The sequence below is a fragment of the Pteronotus mesoamericanus genome, unplaced genomic scaffold (assembly GCF_021234165.1).
Source record: "Pteronotus mesoamericanus isolate MK-2021 breed Mesoamerican mustached bat unplaced genomic scaffold, CSHL_Meso_final contig_20, whole genome shotgun sequence".
In the NCBI taxonomy this organism is placed as follows: domain Eukaryota; kingdom Metazoa; phylum Chordata; class Mammalia; order Chiroptera; family Mormoopidae; genus Pteronotus; species Pteronotus mesoamericanus.
In genome coordinates this window covers 90,483,097-90,502,287 of record NW_026555085.1, presented here as the reverse complement: position 1 = coordinate 90,502,287, position 19,191 = coordinate 90,483,097, and the positions used below count along the sequence as shown (strand labels likewise).

Here is a 19,191-nt window from a genome sequence, read left to right as displayed (position 1 = left end):
TGACCAATAAGATGCAACTCTGTTATATGATCTATATATTTATGTTTCAAGACACGACATTCATGTCAGACAGCTATTGTGTGGGTTGTTGTCATTTTTTTTAGTTGACAATCTAAGGGAAAAGAGGTCCGTGTCCCTGACTAAGTAGTCAGGTATTGCATGTTCTAAAAATTCTCATTGCACACTAGTAGAAAATCACTGATCTACATTCTAGAGCATTGTTTTCCTTTATAAAAATTTTTTTATAGACAGATCTGGGGAAATATGACAGAGTTTTTACTGGCATACAAAGGAGTCAGACCTTAAAATATTTTTTGGAGGTGAGAATATAGATGATATTTATAGCTGCATTCATTACATGGCAGTCACATTCTGTTTGCATAATTTTTTTTTTAATTTTTACCAGAAACCAAGGATTTCCAGTATTATTAAGTAAAGAAATTTTATAAAGAGGATTTCAGGAAACAATTCTGGATACCCCAGCCATTCCTAGATCCTGGGTTTTTTTTCTTTTAATCCTCACCCTAGGACATTTTTCCATTGCTTTCAGAGACAGAAGAAGAGAGGATCATTTGGTTGCCCCCTGGGGACTGAACCCACCACCTAGGCATGTGCCCTGACAGGGGATAGAACCTGCTACCCTTTGGTTTATGGATGATGCCCCACCCTTCAGCCAGGGCATAGATCTTATTGTTTTTGTAACTTATACATGGTTTAGTAGTGCCGGCTTGCATAGATCATTGAGGGAGACATGGATTTTATAAATAGAAATTATTTCTCTTTAGAAAATACATGTTTTTTGAACCTAGGACAGAGTTAAGCTGAGGGCAAACTGTCTGGATTCTGATTGATGCGTTAGCATAGAAATATATTGGTTGGCACACAAGATTATTTTCCATTTTAAAATCCTGAATTAAGTGTTAACTGTTTTATTATTCACTTGTCATTTTTTTCTAGATTCATGGGATCACCCCCCATACATATTTGCAAGATTGAAACTTATGGCGTTATTTCAGCACCCAAAGTGTACACTGCAGATGGTAATAGGTAAGAGACAATAGGTTCGTGGTTAAATGCTTTAGGAAAACAGATTGATATACAGTTATGAGGTGGCTTTACTTCAGGATTTCTCAAAGCTTTTAATATATTCTTGCACGTTGTCAATCTCCAAGGACATTAGAGCATGCAGTGTTTCTCAAAACTATTTAACCAGGGAGTTCTTTTATTGGGGCAATAGTCTTACATCCACTGCATTTTAAGTGATCACTGCGATATCTCCTTAGGGTTCTTAACATCTCTAATAAGCTCACTGGAACAACACAGTGAAGTTTTGGGGATATGGTTCTGTAGGTGATGGTTAATTCTATACATTTTTTTTTCTTGAACTGTAACCCTATATTTGGGCACGCATCCTGTGGGGATCTAGTGTTCTCTGTGTTCTTATCCCTATAAAAACCCTCCTTCCAGCTTCATTGCTATTGCTGTAATCACTTGCTTATCATTGGGCTCATCTATCAGGTTAGCACCTCCCACCCCCCATACTCCACCCACAGGGATTTGTTCCCTTACTCTGAGTTCAGCAACAAACAGTGCCTTGCATGTCGCAGGCCCTTGGATATTTTGTTGTCCAGACAGTTATGGCCACTAGATTTCAAGTCAAGGCAGGGTTTTAATCCATGGTTTACATCCTCCAGGTAATCCTAAGACTCTGATTACCTTTTTAATTTTCTTGATTCCTCATTGACATTTTGGGGGTCTGGTGTCCAGTATGCATCCTGTGTTGTGCTGAGCAAATCTTATATCATGTGTCACTGACAATACACACCTGCTTGGCGCAGGGGGCGGTGGGAACAGGATACAGAAGGGTCGTGTGAGGCAGGGGTGAGCTAGTAAAACTCTCCTCGCAGGTATTCTGAGCGGCACGTGTGGCTGTCCAGTTCCCCACGGGGTAAACATGGCTCATGAGATTTGGATTGCAATGAATGAGGCCGTTGTAGATTTTTATAGGCTCATTCAGGTCAGACCTATGCTACATTGGCTCAGTTCTTTCCAACAGTTTTGTAATGTCATTTTATAAGAAAACAATAATTGATTTGAGTAAAAATCAATACTGTAATGCTTCTGGAAAATGGTCTTTAAAAAGTAGTATCAGGAAGTGATTGTAATTGCATACCATAGCAGTCTGGGAACTCTTCTCACTTAATTACAAATTCAACATTTGTACTTTCTGGACTGAAGAGCGAGACTGAGGGCAAATTAATTATTAATTAACTTTTCCTTTATAGTATTTTTTCTTTTCTAAAAGTATGGAAAGCTCCAAGAATTTGCACATTTAAAATTCAAAACAGTACCCAAAAAAGTTGTCTGCAAAAGAATAACTGAACCCAACCATAAACTGCATGTATTCTAAAATATGAAAACTATGTCGTCAGTTGGAATGCCCTCAAAATGAGAGATTAGTAGCAAGTGGATAAGTTTATACAAAGGGCAAATAAACTGCATGTTTCTGAACAAATACTTGGAAGGGACACGATATTACTGTGCCTGCTTATTTGGTCAAAGTGAAGAACCTCCCACGTATTGTGTGTTCTTCCAGCTAAAGATTAACAATTCAGTTTGAAGAAATTTCATCTGAGCCATTTATACTAATATCCTTTGTTCTGTTTCTCATCTTAGATTTTTTCTAATTTTATTATCAGTCCTGGGTTCTTCCTAAGATTTTGGGCAGACACATGCTAAGTTTCCCTGTGTTTCTGAAATTGGATTTTTAACCTGGGATGAAGGGACTGATCTTTTTGATGTTAGTTTTAAAAGTCAGTCTTATAAAAAGGTTACTTCTTTCCCATTCCAGTGAGGCAATGAACATGACGCCCAGGGAAATGGATGCTTTAGTCCACTCCTTTGCCTACCTTAAGTTTATATGGTAAAACCTGAGGGCCCCACTTTGAAGCTATACCCTGTCCTGCATCTCTCTCACAAGAGAGGTGGAATCTATTCCCCATTCTTAGCCTTTTAATTTGCTTTGACCAACAGAATTTGGTAGAAGTGACAGCGTGCCAGTTTTCAGCAAAGCCCCCCATGGGCATGCCTACACATCTGCCATTGCATGGGAACGTCCCTGGTTGGCTTGCCAGCGGTGGAAAGGACCCAGCCGAGTTTCCGCAGTCCGCCCAGTCTAGCTATCCCACCTCACTCAACAGCCGGTCAGCCTCAGACAGGTGAGCAAGTCCAGCCGGGACCAGAAGGGTCCTTCCTGCCCAGACCAGCTGAATTTCATATCCCATGAGATAAATGCATGCTTACTACTGAAGTTTTATGGCTGCCATTGTGACTGGCTCCTGGCCTCCACCACCAAGCTTACTCTTGCATTTAACTGACCTTTCAAAAGCACAGGCTCATACTGTACATAGGTGAAGTGTTTCAACCCTACTGACAGTGTTAGGTGCTGTGGTGTTATTGGAGTTTTATTGTATTTTCATTAAATTCGCAACTAATGAATCAAGAAAAGCTTCTAAAAAACTTGGTCTACTGAAAGTTGAATAGTGGGAGGGGGAGATATCCAAGAGAGCACCACATTTATCTATCTACCTACTTACCTACCTATCTTTCAATTTATCTATATCCATACAGCTATATATATATATCTCTCTCTCTACATACATAGATGTATAATCTCAATGACAGAGAGAAGTAACAAGCTATAGACTTAGCATAAAAACCAAATGTTTCCATTTGTTCTCATTTCCATTTTTAAATACTTTAAAAACTCAACAGCTTGCTGGAAACCAACCATTATTTTCTCAGGAATGCTTGATGTATTACTTTGGGTTATACAGGATGTTTAAAATGCACGTGCATTAGAATGTATTGATTTTATTTAACAAATTATAAGTTTCAGGATATTTCTATTTCATGGGTAGCTTTTACCTTTAGAATCAAGTAACACGATTCTTGACATTACTTCCTACAGGATGGCTTTAGAAATAGAGTAAACTTGCTACCAGGGTGGCTAAAATCCATTGCACATATAAAAAGCACATTATTTAAGAGCATGAGACTAAAAATGGATTTGAAAAAGTAATCACTTAAGCTATTAAAACAATATCAATAGGTTCAGGTACATTTTCAACATCCAACATTATTTTTTCTTATTTATAAAGCCTTTCATCTGTAAAGGAAATTGATATTTATATATAAGAGAGAAGAAAGGAACACAGAGAATTAAAGAGACAATGAGAGCAGGATACAACATATTGGTGTATATGGGATAAAGCAGGAAAATACGTGGATTTATCAAGAAAAGGCTCTCTTTATATTTTATTTTCATAAATACGCATTGAAACCTCAGATTCTATCACTGAACACAGCTGAAAAATATCAAAGTCATCTTGTGTTAAAATTACTTTTATTCAGGATGAAAAATACAACATGTAACCAGATTAGATGATAGCCTAGGATTAGTTCTTGACCACATATTTCAAAAGAACTACATATTTGTTTTCCCTTGTTGTTACTGCAATATATTTCTTTTTATTTATTATTACTTAGAAGATTACAATGTAGTGTTTTATGTAGCTTTTCCTTAAGAGCAGATAGAGGACATGTTGCACACAATTACAAGCAGAACAAAAACTAACACAGAACTTTTCAAAGAACAAGGAAGACACCAAAGCTACAACTTGTAGTTGAGAGTTCAGGGAATTTTTTTTCTTTAAATAGGTTTTTTTCTTGCATGATGTGGCCTGATAAAAGCTCTAGATTTTGCAGACTGTAGCGGCAAAAAGCTATTTCCAACACAATGGATGAAGACGGGTCTGAGGTAGAAAGGTGGTCATGGCTTTCCTCTTGTATAAAACAATTTCTTCTTCTCAAAATATCTATGCTGCAAATAGACACCCTTGCCCCCCAACCCACCCCACCTATTCTAAAAGAATAGGGATTTCTAACTTTAAGCCTCCTTCTGGCCAGATCCCAGTTAAAGAGAACCCAAAGTTAAAATGTCCTGTTTTAAAAGCACATGTGCTTGAATCAAAAGACATTATTTTAACTCTTTTTTTTTGGTTTCTCTACATTTAGTAATTATATAACATATTTAAACTGAATGAACTGAATGCTAAGTCAGAAGCTGAACCAAATGCCTAATTGAATGCACTCAGAGTTAGGCAGGGCACCACGAACTAAGCATGAATTTCATTCTTCGGCAAAAGCAGTGACATAGGCTTTTGATAAGCCTTCTTCCCGAAGGTACTGATCACACGAAGGATAATAAAACATGTGTTCATTACCCAAAAGGTATGAGGAGATATGCTCTAAATTTGTGTCTTCTTTCCGAAAAAAAATAATGGGTGGTTTCAAGAATTAGAAGGGGCTTAAATAGATTTAAACAACAATAAAATTCTCTTCAAAGGGAACCAAAGACTGTAACATGCTCTGGCATTGCACTGGGTGAAGGCCTTCTGCGTGTTGAATGATGGAAACCAAGATGTAGGACCTAGGAAAGGTTGTACGAAGTGTTGTTTCTGTGCCAAAATAGAAATATGCTTCAATGGCAGCTTTTAGGAAAATGATCTGTGAGATTATTATAATTCTGCTTTAAGTCTCCTCTATCCTATAAACTGGGACATGAAATAAATAAAGAAATCAAGAGCTACTTATATAGAGCAAGGAAATAAAATGCAGGAAAAAGAATCCCCATGGAAATGCCAGGTAGGCCCACAGGATTTTTATTGTGGTTATCTAAGCGGTTGCCAAAAAAAGTTAAGTGTATGGTGTCAAATGAAGTTAAACAGTGTGCACAGAGCTGTAGCCTAATCCATACACATATAATATAATTGACTGACATATATGACTTATTATTTGGCCAAATCATGAAAACAAATATAGGAAATCTGTTTGGTCATGTGGCTGATGAGTTATAAATAACCAAAACATAACGGTGAAAGAGTTGAAGAAATAAATGAAGTTATTGTACAAGGTTAATATAAAGGAATGTAAAATGTAAAACTGTCTTCTAATTCTTATGCAATTTTTGTCACGGTTATTAAAAACAAAGTATCCCATTAGAAAGCCCCAACCCACTTTCCCAATGCTGTATACAGTATACAAATCAGTGACAAATGTATTACCATTTCCAAATACCACTCTGTTCATTAATTTACAGTTGCATAGAAAGGGAGGAAGAAAACAATAATATATGATTATTATAAAAACAAAATATCCTTTTCTCTTTGGATAGTCAGTGTTTCAACCCTTCAGTAGAACACACAGTTGTCGCTCAACAGCATGTCTCAAGGGACCATGGAGCTTCTGATTAAATGGAGCTTGGAATTGGCATTTGCTGGAAAGGGCAATACTGAAAGTCAGGAAACGTTTGCTGGCTAGATGAACACTTCACATTGCCTGCAGGAAGGGAAAATAAAATTGCGCTGTCAGAACAACATTTACATAAACCATTGCAGGTAGCAGAGACCTGTCAACTCTGTAAGGAAATAAAAGTGTTTCTTCCAGAACTAAAACCCTATTTTGCTCCATTCAGAGGGGACGCTGTACTCCCACGTGCCTTTCACTTTCTGAGAGGTAGTCCTTTCTTTTCATCCTGAAGTCACCTACTCTGCTCTTTATCACTGCAGCCGATACAGAGGAGTCCGGAAGACTTTTCTCTTGCCCAGGCTGGAAAGCAAGTTAGAACCGAGAGGATGTCTTCTTGTTGCTGAAGGGACGGATGGTGAGTGAACTAGGCTGGTGCGAGCACCCCATCTCTCCCTGGGGGCTAATGGGAGGTCTCTGGTGGATGGGGCACCCTTGACAAGTCTAACCAGTCTGCGTCCCAACCTGGGGTCCAGGCAAGAGGAATCTAAGACCGGTATCACCGTCCAAAAGTGTGCAGCGGTGCAAATTACAGGCTTGGGGCCCGTACACACAGGAAAGGGAGGTCAAAAATCCGGCCACACTCAAGGGGGGCAGCATCAACCTTTTGAAGGAAAGGTCAAAGAGCTGGTCTTTTAAAAGTATTTGAAGTTGGAATTTTTCTTTTCGGTCCCCTTAAAAAAGAAATAATCCAAAACTGGGGCCACACCACCTAAGTCATGAGAGGCCTCTCAGGGACTGGCTGGAAAGGCACGCCTTCTCCATGTGCCTCTTCTTTCATGGAGGAATTTGGGGTGAAGTCCTGCTTGTCACTGGAACTGAGGTCTTAGCACAGTGCTTGGAAAAGGTGACCAAGGGGACCCTTCTCCTCCTAGCTGTGTCAGAGAGAAGCAACAAATGCATCTTGACTCCCACCTAGAGCTTACTCTCTCACTACTACTGAAATTCAGATTCTATACTTCTCTGCCATGTGAGAGGGAGCCAAAATTCACCAACCATTGGCAGTGGGCCCCCTGGGATGTGCTGGGCTCCTGGGGACTAAGGTGAGGCCCTCAGTGTGAAGCAGGTGTGAGAGACACTTCAACTGCATAGTCTCACTCAACACTAATATGAAGTATGTGCCCACCATAGAAAGTTTTAAGTACCTTGGGAACAGAGAAGGTGAGAAATTAATTCTATCTGGGAAAGGAACATGTTGTTCCATATTAACTAAAACTTTGGTGCTGATTCATACTGAAATAACAGCTAAAAGGATTTTTCATTATTTATATATACTTTATTATCCCTATTTATAATGAAATCAGTGTCTACCAAAGAGAAGCACAGTAATTCTCATTTTAGCTCACAGAATTCTAAAAATTTAAATCTATGCAATGTAAATATTAGCACAACTATCCAGGTGAAAACATATACATTTCATAATTTTCTAAGGTACGGAAAACAAGGGGAAGAGGAGGAAAATGCTGAAGGGGAACGAAAAGAAAGAAAAGGGAGGCAGAGAGAAAGAAGGAAGGAAAGGGGCCTCCCGGAATGAGTGAAGTATTAACTTCATCCACTAAACAGATGTATAAACCAGGAATATTTGAACTCTTTTACAACTCAATTTCCTAAAATCTAACACAAAGTAGGAGGAGAAGGTCCCTACATTCACTTTTCAACTTTAAATTGTGATCACTTTTATTATAAAGTATTTGAGGATTTAAAAGATTCTCTCCGCTTCCTAAGCCCGAACCCTCACAGGCTTGACCTTACCTAGTCACCTCATCCTGTTCTTTATCCTTGTTTAATAAGGGGCCCCCATGAAATGCTCCAGACTACCAGTCACCTTTCACTCAGGTGCTCTGTTCCATACAGAGATCCGCACATCCCTTGTTCTGTCCCCACGTCCCAGCCTCCCCAGTTCTTGGCAGCCCTTCCCATGTGCCCTCTATAGGCCACATGGTCCTTCATCATGGAAACGCATGTCCTCCAACTCTTTCCTGAAAGCATATTTCACTTGTTTGTTCTAATCAATACCTGTATCTCCCCCAAAGACGTAGCTACCCCCACAACTCTCTCACACACATATGAATGGTTTTTAATCCCCCACAGTCCTCACAAATTGGACAAGTCCTCCCTAGGTCCTCCTTGCGTTTTTCAGGGCACTTTTTCTCTCTTATCCCTAAAAACACCCAGCTTTCAATGTCAAGCCATCAGACTTTACCACCCACTATACTGTCACCTTCTGACCCCTAAGGTCAATGTCCCCTTACTTCTTGAAGAAGAAATGGCTCAATGTCATTAAGTTTGAAGATATTTTAAAATCTTAATGATTTTAATACCCACATAGATAATGCTTCCAACACTCTGGTCTCTTGGTTCCTTGAGGTCCTTGCCTCCAATGAACTTGTCTTCCTCCCTTCTTCACCACTCACTCAAAGTTCCAAATAGGGACCATTACAATACCTACAACCCCTCCAACATTTCAGTTTCAATCATCCCACCTTCTACCTTTCTAGCTTCCACTAGGACCCAACTTCATCCATCCTTGGATACCACAATGCATTGATTCTCCCACTTTTTTGCATGTCTCTCACACCTAAAGGCATCTTCACTTCTCTCCCTACCAAACTTAGATGTCTGGTTGAACAATTATTATCATTCCTTTGACCCTTCCTTTGAATTGTAATCTGTCCTTTCTCGGACAAAACCACAACTTCAACTTCGGTTAACTGTAACCCTCAGTCTACTCTGATATCTATGCTCATGAACTTGAATGTGGCTAGAGGGCAAGCAACACAGAGCCCCACACCAACCTCACATTAAATTCACTAACAGGCATCTTACTTGGTGTTCTTGAATGCTGTCAGACAGTCAGACTCCATTCCTGGGTCTCTGTGCTTTCCTGATCTCCCAGAAGCTATAATCCCTTCTTTCATCTTATCTCATACCTCTGACACTCCCTACCATTCTCAAGTCCCAAGTACTTGCGTTTCTGAGAAGCAATCAGAAGAGTAATTTTGCTCCCTGGGGTGAGGTCATTTTGTCTCACAAGTTCTCACGCCCTATCCACTTATCTGCTTTATGTTCCTTGTCTTTCCTCAGGTCCCTGAAGACAAACTTGGCTCCTCATTATGATCCCAGCCCCTCCTGCCAATGGGCAAGACAATCAGAAGGAGATTCTGTGTCTCAAAAACATTAACAAACAAGTTTATGGAAGAAAATGTTCTCTGAAGACCTAGGGTCTTGTGGCACATTATTACTGAGTGTCTAATAAAATACTGAAAGGTATATGGCTGTGGCTGCCAACAGTCCTCAGAAAATTTTTAAATGAAAAGTCAAGGCTCCATTCAGCCGCCAATATAAGAGAACCACCTTTGTGTACTGCTCTAGTCACTGTTTTACAGTCAAAGGCTGTGATAGCTACCTTATGTAGATAGCTAGGAGAACCAGGCTAACTTTACATAGTATACATAGGCTGTTAAAGGCGATTAGAGCACAGAAGATCAAACAGTGGGTGTTCTGGGCATCTGGGAGAACTGGCTTGGTAAGGGTTCCCCCTCCTCAGATTGACAAACTGTTGTAGTGAATCAACTAACCTTTGAATGTCAAGCAAGTTTACTTATTTACATGGGGAATAAAGTAGCACTAAATTTGATAGTGGCTAAACTGCTTATTTTATGTTGTATTCAACACATAAACCAACCAACCTGAAGTCTTACAGGAACTTTAATATGATTTGAGGCCCAACTTTGGATTTTTGCAGTCTGAACTCTGAGGCTGCTTACAGTGTATGACTCTGCTCCTTGGACTTGGACAACAAGCTCTCTCTGTGCTGCCTGATTTCAGTTGGTAGGTTACCCCAAAGCTTTCGCTCTACAAGCCTGAACCCGAACTGGCACAATGGCAAATGCCTAATCATATGCTATCTATTGTTGTCGTCTCACAGCTACACTTGCTGACCATGAGTCAGGTGACCACTGAAAACCAGTTGCCCCCACCAATCAGAAAACGAATAGTGTGAGTTTGTGGTCTTGTTTCCTCTAGCAACCCATCTCTTTGATTGGCAGCTCCTTGCAAATTTTTGCCTTTAAAAATTTGGCCCATCTCCTCTGTTTTGTAACATGTCTTAGGTTCAGACTGAGGGCTATGTCCCTGATTTGCAAGTCATATATGAATAAAATTCTCTTTTGATATCTGTTAAAATTTTTGTTAACAAAACAATGAAATCTTACCTGTGGCCTGCTGGGAAGATTTGCTGAAAGAGAAAACAAAAGAAACAAATTGAAGGTGGTGCTGTGGCTTGGCTGGTCCCCCCTCTCAGGCATGTAACCGTGCACCATTCCCAGCATGTTAAACGGATGCTAATAGGAAACAGAGCTGGGGGCGGGGGTCGTTTTGTTTTGTTTTTTTGGTTAGATGCTTTAAGATACAAAAATTCTACCAAAATATGCAAAGCACTTGCTGGCTCTGTCAAAAAAGTACACACTAAAGCATTCAATAAGTACTTAGTTTTGCATAAAATCTCAAAACTTTCTGTTGAAATCTTGCCATGTATTTGGTTTATGTATCAGAACAGAGCAAATTCTGTATATTTTGCTGAACAGTACAATTCTGACCAAGAAGTCATTAGAGAAATGGAGGTGCATGAGTCTTTCATCTCTGCCACCCTTGACTCACTCTTGCCCCGAAGTCTAGGAAGACGGTGGCAATGTGCTTGCATCAAGGGCTGAGAGATCCTCAGGAGTCTTCAAGGAACTTGGCTAATTATAGTGCCTTAGGTGGCTCCAGTTAAGAGCATTGGAGAAGTTACACTATGGTGTCCAATTCAGCTTTGCCTCTGATTTGTAGCTCAATTCCTTCCTGTTACAGAGGGCCCTGAGAGTGTAGCTGCTCTGGTGGGCACTGTGAGGGCAGCCACTAGCAACACCCTTCCCTAAAGCCTCTGCTTTTTTCTCTCTCCCTTTCACTGACAGATCTCATAATTATCCTCTCATACTCAACCCTACCAGGGAAGGGGAGCTCCGCCCTTCCAATGACGGTAACATCTGTTCTGGGTCTAATATGAATTGTCCCTAATCATCTAGCATGTTTCAGCCCTTCCCCCTCACATTTTTCTGTGCTTAGGAAAAAAATAAGACATCCATGACTGCATAGTGAGTGCCAGCAGCTTTGTGAGAAAAAGGAGCAAATGAGAAGGAAGATCTTTTATAATGCTGAGAAGGCAAACGTGAGCCTCCGTAGTCCTTGGGAGAAGAGTCAGGCTAACCCTAGCACAGTTAAAACAGAAAGAAAACCAGGTATGTAAGGTACAATAGGAAGAAAAACAGTGGACCTCCTCACACATAAGCCATACCTGAGGGAGAGCTTAGGTACAACGTAGGAAACTATGCTTCTCTTCCAAGTACCAAATAACCAAACCCAAACAGAAATCTAATCCATTTTGTATAAAACCAACATTTAAAACCCTAATTTTAATCAAATAAAAGGCTATGGGTACTCCCCTGAACAAATCGTACAAATATATTTTTTAAAGAAATCAGAAAATCATTGCATTTTTGTATGTTTTGAGTTTTTGAGAAATGTCACTCAAGCTTAATAAACATAGGCAATTCACATGAAAATATGCCTATAAATAAAAGGTAAAAGCATTTGTAGTTTTTAAAGCAAAAAATACTCATCTTACTACTAGTATCCCATATATTTAGATGACATAAATGAAAAAAAGTGACAAAATGTTTTACACTAAAAGAAAAAGTACAACATTCAATGGAAATTTTAGTATGTATGTTGATTAATAAGAAACACAGTTAAGTTCCTTTCATTAACTCCTTGGCAGAAAGAGATGGAAATACCTGCCTCTTTGCTCTGAAATTTAACATAAATAATTTAAAAAGACTTTAAAAGGCTGTAAATTCAAGGATGCTATCGGGACTAACGGGTATGTTAATTCAAGACAGAGGAATTCTAAAGTGTTATATGCAACAACATCTAGATACAGTAAAACAAAACAAAACAAAAAGCCATGTTGAAGTAGGCAATTCATGCATTTAGTATTTATGAATACAGTCTCATTTTAATTCCAAGACTGCCAGGAGTAGAACTTTACTTGTGACTATGCTAATTTTTAATTCACAAAGGATCAAAAGTCAAGATTAACATGTAGATCAATTCATTGTATGCTACTGACAAGCAATTTTGAAGTTTTTATTAGTTACAGAGGCTCACGAAATTGGTTTGGCATTGGAGGGTGCCAAGCTGATTTGCTTAAAAAAATTCTCCAAATGCGGTCAGTAAGTGTTTGGGAATTTGAAGGCTTATTAAAATATTTGCTAGCTGAACAACTTAAAAGAGACAGCAAAGCAAATTAATCCTACAGAACCGTCTGAGTACTATGTGGGGAAACTTCAACAACTCAACCTTTCCAGTGGGAAAATGTAATCCTCCATCCCTCCATCCCTCCCTGTATCTATCCATCCAATTCAGAAACAGGGATTGGACACCAAATCTGTGTCACATGCCTCATTTCTGTTCTGCATCCATTTGTAAAAGGCTTAATAGCTTTATGTAGAATTTTAAAAATAAATAAGTCAATTAAGTTTTTATTTTTATATGTAGCTATCCCTATCCTGGACATTTTTACATTTTCAAAGCAAAATATTTAGACAATAAATACCAAGAAGAGCAAACTAAAACCAAATTAACAGCAGAAACCACAAATAATAAGATCTAAATTTCCAAGAATTCTAAAATATATTATTTATCATTTCTTACATGGGATGTACTTGAGCTCCTCAAACAAATAACAACAAAACATGATTAGTAATAATGTTCATCCACAGAAAACGATACACATTACGAGTATTTTTGAATGTACAAACTGAGAACTACGAGAGCAGGCGGCCAGTGCCCCAGCGGTAGATCTCAGGGCCCTGTATCCCACTCTCACAGCACAGAGTAACGCAGGTGGACAAGGCATCAAAGCACAGCGGAAGCTTCACCTATTATGTGGGTCCCACTGAAAATAGACACTCTCCTCCGGAACAAGTAACATCTATCACTAGCTACTAAGGCTAGAGCAATGGAAATTTTATACTTGCCTTTAAGGGAGGTCATAAAATGAGGAGACACCCCTCTTAAGATTCATTTTGCCCTATAATTATGATTATTACTTATTTTTAATTACATGTTCTAAATTATGATAAAGACCAGTCCTTTACAATGTCAAGATACAAGAATATACTGAGAAAAAATGAAGAGTACTGCTTCAAAATATAAACTTTTAAAAAAGACATGAATTTTTAGTGTAAACATTTTAATATAGAAATTATACATTTTTATGTCCACTTGTAAAGCATAAATTCAAACATTTCCCATCCTAGCTCTCACTGCCAACTGACTTTTAATTGAAAATGCCCATTGTCAATGACATTTAAATAAAAACTTCTAATTGGCTTTGATTTCCATAATTTTTTAAAATTAGTTATTAATGTATTTGGAATTAAGCTGACCTAGAAAATTAATTTCATTTAGAAATTTAATTTTGAAATTCTGGCTTAGAAAGACTATGATGAGGTTTTATCTAGTCATACAACTCAGAACCCAATTCTCTAGAAAATTCAACCTTGAAGTATAATGAATATAAAAGATTTAATCTGCTTATTTTCTTATGACTGCTCCAAAGCCCAGGAAAAAAGCAACAATCTGATAGCCATGGACTTAATGCTTCGAAGTCTCTACAGGCCCTAAAAGTGTGCGTGTGCACACACTCTTTTAGGGGGTAAGCGTGGGGACTGAAAGCAGGTAGGAGTCAGAAGACTTTGAGAAGGTGAACTACAAATAATAACCTGGAAAATGACATGCTCCCAATTAGAAATACATCTACATGCTGTAGAAACTGTAGTATGTCCTTGAGGCAACTACTTCTAAATATTCAGAGATAGCTGCATTTCAAATAGCTCTTTCTCACTCCCTGCTAATGAGGAATTCTGTAAATTGTAGAGTGGCAAAAACTGAAAGATACTTTTTAAATAAAGTCAATATATTTTAGGATAGCATTTTCCAAGGAGAGGATGAAAAAGGCTAAGATGAAAGGCTGCTTATATATATACTACACATTAATAATGTATGACAAATGATAGTTACATATAGATATAAAGTCTTAGTTTAGTGGCTGCCTAGATTAAACAATCAATTATAATTCATAAAAGTTATCAATAACATTCACATTCCTTTAAAAGATTATTTACAATGTAATTGTGGCATTGAGTAGTCTGCATGCATATACAAGTCAACTGTTTCTGTGTCAAGCAACAGAAGTGTTTTTGGCGAGAGCCCAGCAAAAACTGCAAGGTGGCAAGATGCTGAAGACAGTGTGCTTCATAAAAAAAAAAATAAAAAAAAATCAATAAATAAGAATTATTAACAAGTTCCTCTCAGAGCTGAACTGCTTTTATTTGGTTATCTGGCTCTTGGTTGTTCATATGGAAAATTCACAGGGTCTTAATCCGTGATGCCTTAAATGGTTTGATCTTTATACACGGACTACTTTATCCTATAAGAAACCGGAAGGGAAAAAAAGGAAAATCTAAAAATAATCTCTTTCTGTACCTGAACATGATGGCATCAGAGATCAATGTCTGGAGAGGAAATTACAGCAGAAAAGGCCATTTTCATGCCTTGTTTGGCATGCCACTAAAAGCTCTCTTTTTAAAGGAATACATGCTCCTTATTCTAGCTTGCACCGAAGAGAATAATTTCTTCCTAAAAGTAGACTTATTTTATTTGCCTTCATGCCATTGCTCACGAGGCGTCCCAATAAATCTCAAAGAGCAGGATTGCACTCACTGCCCCCCAGGGATGCAATGATGGTTTTGGGGTTGAACTTCATGGGCTTTGCTGACACAGAGAAGGTTTGATTTATTTTCAAATAATATTCAATCCTGTTTCTAATAGAGGTTTTTCTTATCTTACCTACAACTACAACCGGAAAAAAAGAAATGGAAGGAACAGGCACAATGGTGGTGTTAGGATCATTCGTACTCACGGCAGCAGGATGGGAATGAACTGTTGATTTGCTCCATGACCTCTGTGAGGTCCGTGCTGGTGTCATGAGGCGGGGCCAGCAGGTCCTCGGCTGCTGTGACAGCAGATAAAAAGGACAGACATCCTGAAATTAACATCCACCCTTCCAGCAAAACGCAACATCAGAAGAAAATGCTAGCTGTGGCCTCTAAATATCAATGTGAAAATAATACTTGTAGGAAATGACAATTTTAGGGGAAAATACCAATACCGCTATTGTATTAATTTGTTCATAATACAGTTTTAAACATAAATAAGATGTACCTACATGTGTTTATGAAAAGAATCCATGTGTTAGGGAAAAAAATTCGCAAGTGAAAAATATATAATGTAGTCATTTTATTTCAATTTATTAGTTGGAATTTCATTATTTTGCATTGCAAATATTTTTCACATGAGAAAAATATTATACCCATTTCTTTTTCCTTCCTTCCTTTTTTTTTTTTGAGACTTTAGCATAGGCTTGCTTCTATTACCACACAACTAGAGGTATCTCATAGGAGACTTTATACTTTCATGATTTTTATTCTATAATCAATATCAAAATAATTCTCGTATTTAAAAAAATTAAAGTAATATTAATATTTTAGTGTTTTTTCTGATTAATATAGCAAACATTATCTCATAAACAAATTAATTTGGTCAAAGCACGTGATCCTCAGTATTTTGGATCCTCAGTATTTTGGAACTTGGATGTTATCAACAACAAAATGTCATTCCAGAATGCCCGGTTGACGGTCCTTCCTAGTAGCATTGACAGGCACTCTTTACAACCAATGACAGGCTAGACAGGACTGCGGCTTCAGGTGGAGGTGAGGGGCTGGCATGTCTGCAGAGACTGGGATGTACAAAGCAGAACACTGAGCTCCCAGGCCTGGGCAGAGAAAACCATGTTTCGTATAATGTTCTTTACTATAATATTCTGAACATGTACAAATATGAAACTTTAGAGAAAGGTAAATTACTCAAAAAAAAAAGAAAAGAAAAAAAAGAAAGAATCATCTCGAAGGCAAAAAAAAAAAAAAAAAAAGAAACAAACAAAATAACCCCTTAAATTGTCTCTCATCCCCAAAAGGAAAGAGCACTTTTCTTTCACCTTTCACCAAAGTTCTGCTCACCACTACACACTATATGTGTTTGCTTACGGGCATTACAGCTATTATTCTAAAAGTTTGCTTTTTTGATATTGTTAAAATGACTTTGTACTCATCAGAGACCAAAGAGAAAACTCCTCTGTGCCCTAAGACACCCACGTGTAAGAATGCTATTTATTAAAGGAGAAAAAACCAAAACAACAACAAATGGCACAGACCAGAGGGGTGTGGAGGGTAGTCAAGTCCTGGGGACACTGACCGGCTTGGTGGAACTGTGGGCCGGGGTCCGGATCAAGCGAGTGGCTCAGTGCAGATCGCTGGGGGGACACCCAGGGGGAGACGCCATTGATTCGGGAATCAGATTCAGGCTGGAATCGCGTTCAGAGGTGAGGCCAGAGAAAGATTTAAAATATTATTAAGGAAACCATTTGTATCTCTAACTTTCCCTTCCCCTCCACAGATAATTAAATCATGTAGAGTTCTTTACCCTCAGGCATTTTCAAATACATTTTAGCATTGGTAGGCGCCAGCGCTCACCAGAACTTACCTGAGCGCCCAGGGGTCTGTCCCGTTCAGTCTGGGCAACTGGAAGAACTCATTTGGTTGTATCATAGGATTTATGTACCCGTGTCATTTTCTCCCCCAATTGTTCTCCCTATTATTTAGAGATCAACCGAGTGAATTTAGAAATATGTTTAATTCATCTCTAGAAAATTAGCACTCCTTGTCTTTGATCCAATTTCAAAATCAGCTTATTTTTAAGTGTAAATCAATGTGTAAAGGCAATATTGGAGGGTGGTTAAGAGCACAATTTTGAATTCAGATGCTTAGACTTGAACTCTGTCACTCAGACGCTGTGTCATTCTGAGCAACTGTTTAACCTTCTGGGCCTCAGACTCTTTCTCTGTAAACGGGGGATGCTGACAGGAGCGCCTGCGTCAGAGGGCGGTGAGGTGGTGATCGATGAGTGTTTCTAAAGCACTTAGCACAGGCCCTGACACCGAGCAAACACTTGGTAAGGGCGCTCTCTCACAGAGCTTTCAAGTGGTGATGGACTTATTGACAAGTATGTGGTTCAATTAGAAAAGGGAATGCAGAAGTTATATATATTTGATGCCACCCTGACTTAGTGCAGCTCAGTGGGTTGGCCACTGTCCTGCACACTGAAAGGTCGCTGGTTCAATTCCCGGTCAGAACACACGCCTGGGCACAGAACAGGCAACCAATGGATGATTCTGTGTCTCTCCCTCCCTTCCCTTCTCTCTAAAAGTAAATGAATAAAATCTTAAAAAAATAAATTTGATGCCGATTTCTTCATTAAGTCTGTATTAGTTAAAGCCTGGTAGTATTGTCAGTTTTTAGTTTCAGAGTTAAATTTTGTATCTTCTTCTGGCATTCATGCTGTCATTAAGAAGAGATAAGAGCTGTACAGTCGGGGATATACAGAGTCATTCAGATATCAGCTATCTCTAAAAGCAATACTGTGCAATTTTGAAGGTACATGAGCCATTAGGCAGCGTTATCTAATGGAAGGAGAGAGTGAAGGCGGACAGAGGGAAGGGTGAGCAAAGAGCCCTTAGCTCCCCTAATATCATCAATAGGCTATGGCAAATGAAGCTTTCAGAGTATGGCTTCCTTCAGCGATGACTGTTACCTACGTACTAGGTTGTTAATACTAATACTTCATATTCTAAACATGAGTTTTCAAGAGAAAATTCATCCTTTACATAGGCACTATTCAGAAACTGGATTCATAATACTAACAATGTAACTTTTTCCTCTCTACAGAGGTTTTGACCTCTGTGCGATGTAACAGAGGCAAAAGCCAGACATCCCAAAGGACTTAAAAGAGCCCGACCTTAGGTTTTTCTTGGGGGAGCTCTTACTTTCTATTGATGGGCAATTTGGAGGCTCCAAAGGAACCTGTGACCAAAATAGCTTCACATAAATTCTGAAACAGTGACAGACATACAGAAAAGTGTACGGTCAAAATATAAAGGGTGATCTTTGGCCTACTCTGCAGGTAATACGGAAATTACACTGTTTTGAATGATTCTGCCATGTTAAATGATACTGATAGCAAGTGTGAAAGACGGTTTTTTAAAATTTGAGGAAATCACTGGAGAGAAAGCGGTTTCTACCTTTGATTCAATAATCATTTCTGGAGAGCGGGATCCCTAGTCCCTGCCAAGGGGCCCCTCACTGCAAAGGCCAAAGAAAAAGGCAAAAGATGACACAAGTGTTGATGTCAGGGGCTCAAGCAGAGAAGATGCAGGCCCATTTGCTGGGATTCTCCATAATATGTACCTGCTGCAAAGGCATCTTCATCACTAATTCTGTGATGTGATTCCTATTATCTAACTGCTAGACGTAATCAAGTACTTAATTCTCTACCGTGTGTTGTAACTTTATGTAAGGAACCGTCTTGTTATATATCATACTATCTTGTTATGGTCCCTAACAAGCCTGCGGGCACCAAAAAGGCAGGAAGTTTTCTATCTCAAAGAAGAGTATTTTTCAAAATTTAAGACTATTACCCATGGATGAATTATAAAACTGATTTGATAAATCAAATTTTTGTTCAGCACTAAAAAGAGAGGCAATAAAAATAGAATGGAAGAAGGGAAGAAGAAAGACACAGAGGAAGAGAGAAATGAAAGAAGGAAGG

General features: G+C 38.7%; 1 protein-coding gene across 6 annotated transcripts in view; it reads right to left on the bottom strand.

Moving 5' to 3' along the window:
• Positions 1-4,359: 4,359 nt before the first annotated feature.
• UTRN (utrophin) overlaps positions 4,360-19,191 on the bottom strand; it is a 444,878-nt gene continuing 430,046 nt past the window's right edge. For 5 of the 6 annotated variants that reach the window (XM_054570070.1, XM_054570072.1, XM_054570071.1 and 2 more), the window contains 4 exons: positions 16,783-16,891; positions 15,392-15,484; positions 10,581-10,603; positions 4,360-6,399 (listed from right to left, as the gene is read on the bottom strand). In XM_054570070.1, coding sequence (XP_054426045.1) covers positions 6,391-6,399; positions 10,581-10,603; positions 15,392-15,484; positions 16,783-16,891 — 234 coding nt within the window. In that variant the 3' untranslated portion in view covers positions 4,360-6,390. The remainder of the gene's footprint in view (positions 6,400-10,580; positions 10,604-15,391; positions 15,485-16,782; positions 16,892-19,191) is intronic. The other variant, XM_054570068.1, reaches the window with a different exon arrangement.